At 43.5% G+C, this 6713-nt stretch overlaps 2 protein-coding genes across 4 annotated transcripts in view; one reads left to right on the plus strand and one right to left on the minus strand.

Annotated features, from left to right (window-relative positions):
• coch (coagulation factor C homolog, cochlin (Limulus polyphemus)) overlaps positions 1-3601 on the minus strand; it is an 18200-nt gene extending 14599 nt beyond the window's left edge. Inside the window, exons 1-4 of one of the 3 annotated variants that reach the window (XM_084045091.1) lie at positions 3414-3601; positions 2531-2575; positions 1890-1934; positions 416-572 (exon numbers count right to left, since the gene is read on the minus strand). In XM_084045091.1, the coding sequence (XP_083901217.1) occupies positions 416-572; positions 1890-1934; positions 2531-2570 (242 nt within the window). In that variant the 5' untranslated portion in view covers positions 2571-2575; positions 3414-3601. Of the gene's footprint in view, positions 1-415; positions 573-1889; positions 1935-2530; positions 2576-2984; positions 3005-3377 lie in introns of those variants that run through there. The other 2 variants (XM_084045092.1, XM_084045093.1) reach the window with 2 other exon arrangements.
• A 1341-nt stretch (positions 3602-4942) lies between these two features.
• LOC311035893 (glycerophosphodiester phosphodiesterase 1-like) lies at positions 4943-5935 on the plus strand (the record flags this gene model as incomplete). Its single annotated transcript, XM_084044365.1, has 1 exon — positions 4943-5935. The coding sequence occupies one exon, from the start codon at positions 4943-4945 to the stop codon at positions 5933-5935; it is 993 nt and encodes a 330-aa protein (XP_083900491.1).
• Positions 5936-6713: the final 778 nt, after the last annotated feature.

Below are 6713 nucleotides of genomic sequence, written 5' to 3' on the forward strand. Positions count from 1 at the left end.
AGCAGATCGATAAGTCGCGTTGTGAGCTTGTTGATCTGCTATTTTCAGCGAGCTTTCCCCACAATTCGGATGCTGCAGTTTAAGTGGTTAAACCCTCTATTTTTTGTGGAAAGGACCTGAGTTGCACATCTACATTGGCTATATCTGCCGAATGTTCCATCCAGAATAGGGTGTCGTCATGGGGTTGGTAGAGTCAATTTAAAATGTCTCTTTGTTTCCTACAACCTGCTGTAAAAAAAAACATGTCTATACACACTACACTATCATTAATATGGTTAAGATGTCTATTCTCTCAATGTCATGCTAAAAAGCTTAGTGAATTGATGAAAGAAGGAAGGAAATTGTATCAAACACAGTTAAGACAGGTAGAAAAAGTAATTGGTGTATAGCGTCAGATAATAGGAGGTACAGTTACCGGTGCCGAGCAGCGCCACAGATGCTGGAAACGGAGGCGTAGGTTCCAGTTCCAAACACAGACAGACGGTACAGTCCACAGTCTGACGGACACAGAACCACCTGGCCGTCCTCCGTCAGGTCAGCTCCACGGGTCGAGCAGCTGATAGGGTACGGTACTGAGACAGAGCAGAATGCAGTTTTTGAGATTTATCCACTTTAAACCCCTTTAGAACTGTACTTCTGAGCACTTTCTCTGTCTACACCAAAATGTCTTTGCCAAAAGTAGCCAATCTACAAGCTTACAATGCGTGGCGAACGCGACGCATTGTGAGCTTGTAGATCGGCTATAATTCTTGGCTAATGTTCCCCCGAGAAGATGGACGCTGGGGTTTGAGTGGTTATTTAGTAACCCAGAAAAGAGTTAAAGGTAGGGTAAGTGATTTTATTTTGTTAAAATAAGTGTTAAATAGCTATATATTCTGATAGTACTGAATTCTGATAGATGGGTACTCTCTCCTGATTGACTGACATTTTGTCACCCACCTGAAAATGTATTTTCTGTTTATCAAAGAGCGAGAGAAACAGAGAGACTCCTGTTACTGAACAAACACTCAATAGCAATGATTACTATCAGAATATAGTCCTTTAACCTTTTAACAAAAAAAACTTTTTGTTTTAACCAAAAAATATCACTTACCCCTACCTTTAAAAGCAGAAATGAAAAATAATAATACATAAGCATATTGGCAGGAGAAGTTAAAAAGCCTAAGGGCTTACGGAGAACTTCCCTTATGCTATATTAATATTAAAATTGGCTTAAGGGACCGGCAGGCAGGCGGACCTCTGACGTCACACTCATGTCACTATGACTCAGCCATACCCATACAGGTATAAGGAGTTCCCAATGCAGCTACGCCCAAATATGGAGTGTGTTGTCTAACCTCTGTGTGGTGTCATGGCATCAGGTGCAAACAAACCAGTCAGCTCCATATACCGTATGGGCACAAAAGGGGGCATGCCCATATACTCATATATATATATATATTTTCTATGTAGAAATACCTTGCTTAAAGTAAAAGTCCTGTATAAAAATGTTTGCTTGAGTAAAAGTACAAAAGTATTAGCATCAAAGTATACTTAAATCCTTCCAAATTTCCAGCTCGTAGATCAGAGTCAGAATAGAGTCAACTAAATCTGCAAAGTAAGTAAAGCTGTCAAATAATTGTAGTAGAATCAAAAGCAAAAATTTGCCTCTGAAATGTAGTAGTTTAGAGTATAAAAAAAAAAGGAAATAAGTACCTCAACATTTTATTTAAATATTGTAGGCCTACATGAGTAAATGTACTTAATTCCTTTCCACCACTGAGAATGACAGCTTATAGTTTATGGTTCTGAGGCATTTTGTACAGAGTCATAGATAGGTTACGGTACTGAGACTCACGGCAGAATTATGTTAATAATACAGTAGGAGGACACAGTAGAAATGTACTCACCAGAGGATGGGGAGCCCAAGGCTGAGCAGGCCAGACACACAGCACCTGGAAAGAAAGAAAGAAAGAAAGAGAACAATTTCAAGTCTTCCAACAGGGGATGTCTGGTGGCTCAGCCAGTTAAGTGCACGCAGGGACCACATGCTCCTTGTGAGTCGCGAGGACCCGGGATAGAATCTGACTCCCATGACTTTTGGCATGTCTCCCTTCTCTCTGACCTGGGACTGTCTCTCTATACTGTACCATCTAATACAGTATTATGTACGTTTTAGCTGTATTTAAAAGCGAGCAAAGCTAATAGATAATGGAATAGTAGAATGCTACCGATACTATAGCGAGGTGAATACCTCAGCCTGAGTACATTTATCATATTCAATGCAAAACAGAAAACAATAGAAGACAGATATAGATAGTTGCTGTCAGGCAGAAACCAAATAAATGCCAAACTTCATCATAAAAGAGTGTCACACAAAAGTAGTGAAAATAGGAGATCTACTTGTCACTATTTAAAAATGTTTTTAAAATAATAAAAAAGTAAAGTTTTGGACATACAACGTTTCCCCTCCGACAGTGACAATATTCTACTGAAAACAGAAAACAATAAAACAGATATAGATATATTACTCTAGCTGAGCTGTCTTTACCTAGGAGACGCAGCACAGCAGACGGCCCCATGATGGACATATCAACTGCAAACAAACAAACAAACAAACAAACACATTATTCATATCAACGTCTCGACTGGATTCCTACACGACCTTCCAGAAGCAATTAGCCACTTCACACGGCAAAATCCTTATTTTATCAACTTTGTAACTTGTTGAAGGTGTACAAAAACGCTGGTTACATTTGTGTACTCGCTCACAAGTTAAAAGAACAATCATGATTTAACAGCGCAGGCATTTCGTCCGTCAGTCAGTCAGTGAATAAAGTAGTCAAATTTGTCACCCAGTCAGTCAGCCCACCACTCAATAAGCCATCGGTCACTTAAACCTTCTAGACTTATTAAACTGCACATGAGTTGGCTCTGTATTTGGACCCCTTTTTCCCCATCTACACCAAATCTCTTCGCCCAAAATAGCCAGTCTACACGCTCACAACGTGAGCTTGTAGATGGGTCAGACTAGCAGTCAGCCAGACCACCAGGTAGCAAGTAATTCACACAATAAAATCCTCAAGTGTTCATAGAATACAAAGTTGTCCCAAATGGACAACGCTAAGGATTTTACAGTGCAGGTGAGCCAGTCAGTCAACCAGAAACAGCCATTCCAGCAAGCAGCCAGCAACAAGTCAGCCCAATAATAATTCCAGCAGTCATCAGCCAGTCAGTGATCTCAGCATCTCAAAGTCACAGCAGGTGTTTGAAATGACCTCTGCGCGCACGCACACCCGCACACGCACACACACACACACACACACACACACACACACACACACACACACACACGCATGCACGCACACACCCTTCAGAATAACAGCAGAATAATCTACCTCGCACTCTAATAATCCACACAAAAAAAAACACACCAAGATTTTTCCACTCTTCTTTCAAATCCAAGCTTTCCAGCTGATAATTTCTTTTCTATATTTTCAAATTTCTAAAGGTCACTTTTTTCCCCAAACATAAAAGACAAAACGATCGTGTGACATTAATCCTCAACGGGTTGAGAGAGCTGCCGGAGTATGTGATGCAAAATCAGTCTCGGTCATCCGGAGAGAGACAGGGCTCCTTAAATAACCTGAACACCCCTCCACCACCCTCCACCACCACCTCCACCTAACACCTGTGACATCACTGAAGGTGGGAGGGGCTTTCTGTAGAGCGATTGTTGACGGGTCAACCTGTGAGGTGAAGTGATGAGAGAAAGAGAGTGAGAGAGAGAGAGAGAGACAGAGACAGAGAGAGAGAAATGGAGAGAGAGAGAGAGAGAGAGAGAGAGAGAGAGAGAGAGAGAGAGAGAGAGAGAGAGAGGGAGAGAGAGGGTGAGAGAAAGGAAGAGGGAGAGTGAGAGAGAGACAGAGACAGGAGGGAGGGGGAGAAAGGAAAGCTAGAAGAAAAAGGGTGAGGGAGGAGGGAGTGGAGGGTATGAGAGAAGGAAGGGTAAGAAAGGGAGGGGGAGAAAAAATTGGAGAGAGAGAGAATGAGGGTAAAGGGGAGATTAAAGTAGGAAGAGAGACAGGAGACAGACAGACAGACAGATAGACAGAGCAAGAGAGACACACAGAAGGAGAGAGAGAGTAAAAACAGAGCGTACAAATTCATCAGATCATCCTCTTCTAAACTGTTCTGCACCAACATCTCAGCTTACATTTAAAGCTGTACCTCTCATTAGACATATTGGACAATACATATATTAACTATGATTAACTATGAAAACAAAGAATGTGCTTAAATGAGCAACAATCAAGAACTTGAACTCAGTTTTGGCTGTCACATCTGCACTGTTCAGAGTGCTGAAGAGTGACACTGCATAACCATTCTGCTTCTAATCTTGCTGATTTTATAGTTTTTATCTCCGGTTTTATCTAAAATACTTGAAAAGTGCAGATACTGAAAAATGTGAAGGTAAAGTTAGTTTTCTAATGATGTTTGGGCTGCAAGTATCAAAATATTCAGTGATTTTTATCATAAGCTCTGTTTCTCAAGTTAACAGAGAACCGGCCAGCCAATCGATAGCGCCAATATGCCCATATATGGGCATATATGTCCGGTAGTCCAGACCTGCTGATCTGAGCAATATGACCATATGTGGGCATATGTAAATGAAATCACGCCTGTATCTTGAGAATAGACCGACCGATCGACTATAAAACTCGCCATGATACCAGTCAGAGGTTATCAGCCCCAACCTAGCTCTTTGTAACTCTAATGTAGAGTAAATATAAATATAAATGACAATGTTGCTGAGTCGTTCTCAGACACAAAGGCAGAAGATGACAGTTTGTGGGACTTGCGTGTTGAAAGAAGGAACAAGCAGTTAGGCAGACAAAGGCAAAGAGTTCCAACCTTGGACACCGCTGTGGTTTTGACTGAGCACATGTAGCCTGCAGACATCATGTGTCAGCTCGGAGATGATGAGACTCTTTTCGTGCTTGTGTTCGCTGTGGTTCTGCTGGTGACCAGAAGTCTGTTACGTTCCACTGCCCTCGCGGCTGCCTTGTGCGTCTTCTTGGTGGCGTTCCGGTTCCCTCAGGTGCCATCAAGCCGGGCACGACAGGTGCTCCGACCTGCCGAAGCTACAGGCTCTTCCGCGGTATCCGTGATCGCCCACCGTGGTGGGGGACATGACGCGCCGGAGAACACCATGGCCGCTATACGGGAGGCCAGCAAGAATGGTGCATCAGGTGTGGAGCTAGACATAGAGTTCACCTCAGATGGCGTCCCTATTTTGATGCACGATGACACGGTGGACCGTACGACCGACGGGTCAGGTGCACTCAGCCAGATGAGCTTTTCTGAGCTGGCTAAACTGGATGCAGCCGCCAAACATCGACTTAGGGACACATTCGCTGGCGAGAAGATCCCGACGCTGCAGGAGGCAGTGGAGGAATGCATCAAACTCCAGCTCACAATCTACTTGGATATTAAAGGCCACCCAGACCAGGCGGCAGCAGCCCTTAAGGAGTTATATAAGAAGCATCCAGTGCTTTACAACACCAGCGTCGTCTGTTCCTTTGAGCCCAAAGTAATCTACAGGATGAGGCAGGCTGACCCGGACGTGGTCACAGCGCTGACCCACAGGCCATGGAGTCAGTTCGGAGATGGCAGGCCAGACTTCTCGTCACTATGGCACCACTGGGCAACCCTAGTGGATGTGGTGTTTGACTGGGCGCACAATCACCTGCTGTGGAAGTTGTGTGGAGTCTCTGCCATCTTGGTGCATAAGGACTTTGTCTCACCGGACTATGTCCAATACTGGGCCCAGAGGGAGGTAGCTTTGGTAGCGTGGACGGTCAACACGGCAGTGGAGAAGCAGTACTACCAGGACCTGTTGCACGTCAACTATATTACGGACAGCCTAGTGGGAGATTGTGATTGTGATTATTGACATGAGCATGGAGCCACAATTGTGTGTACGCACACACATGAAAGACATTAAAGCACAATTCAACTTTAGATTTTTTCAATGTATAAAATTACAAAACCCGACATCTTATTTTTTGTAAATATACAAAATAAAACTTGCCGTGCATAGAGAGTGTAATGTCTTCATGTGAAGTCAGTTGTGTTGGCAGTTGTCCAGAACCACCGATTCAACTGATATTCCCATATATGGGCATATGGAGGTCCCTGAAGTCATGAATATGAAATCATAGTACTGATGTCATCGACTAGCTTCTAAGTACTATGGTGGTGGTGGGTACCACACTTGGTATTCTGACAATGAGTACAAACAAATACATTGGGTATATGGAGTTGCATCATGATCCAATTAATCCAGTGAGAAAACATTTGGATTGTCTGACCTATACGGTTCAAGAGTTATAAGCCAAATCGTGGCCGATTTGAATTTGTTTGTCGAAGGTTCTTCCTGGCCCACTGGGAGTGTGCATGCAATTCTGACGGCGATCTGTCCAGCGGTGTCCAAGATTAGCTTTATACAGACGGACACACACGCACGGACTGGGGCAAAAACATAATCTCCGCCTCTTGGCCTATCAGGTTATCATGCAAAACTCAACAAAATGACACACGACATACACACCGGATGAGGTTCAAACGGCACGTGATTCATGCCCCAGCAGGGATTTGATGATCTACTGTAGTCTTTCATATGACTTTGAGAGGTAAACGTGTTTTCACAGTGACTTCATTCACCCTATAGC

This window comes from Gymnoscopelus microlampas (assembly GCF_963454915.1).
Source record: "Gymnoscopelus microlampas genome assembly, chromosome: 20".
Classification (NCBI taxonomy): domain Eukaryota; kingdom Metazoa; phylum Chordata; class Actinopteri; order Myctophiformes; family Myctophidae; genus Gymnoscopelus; species Gymnoscopelus microlampas.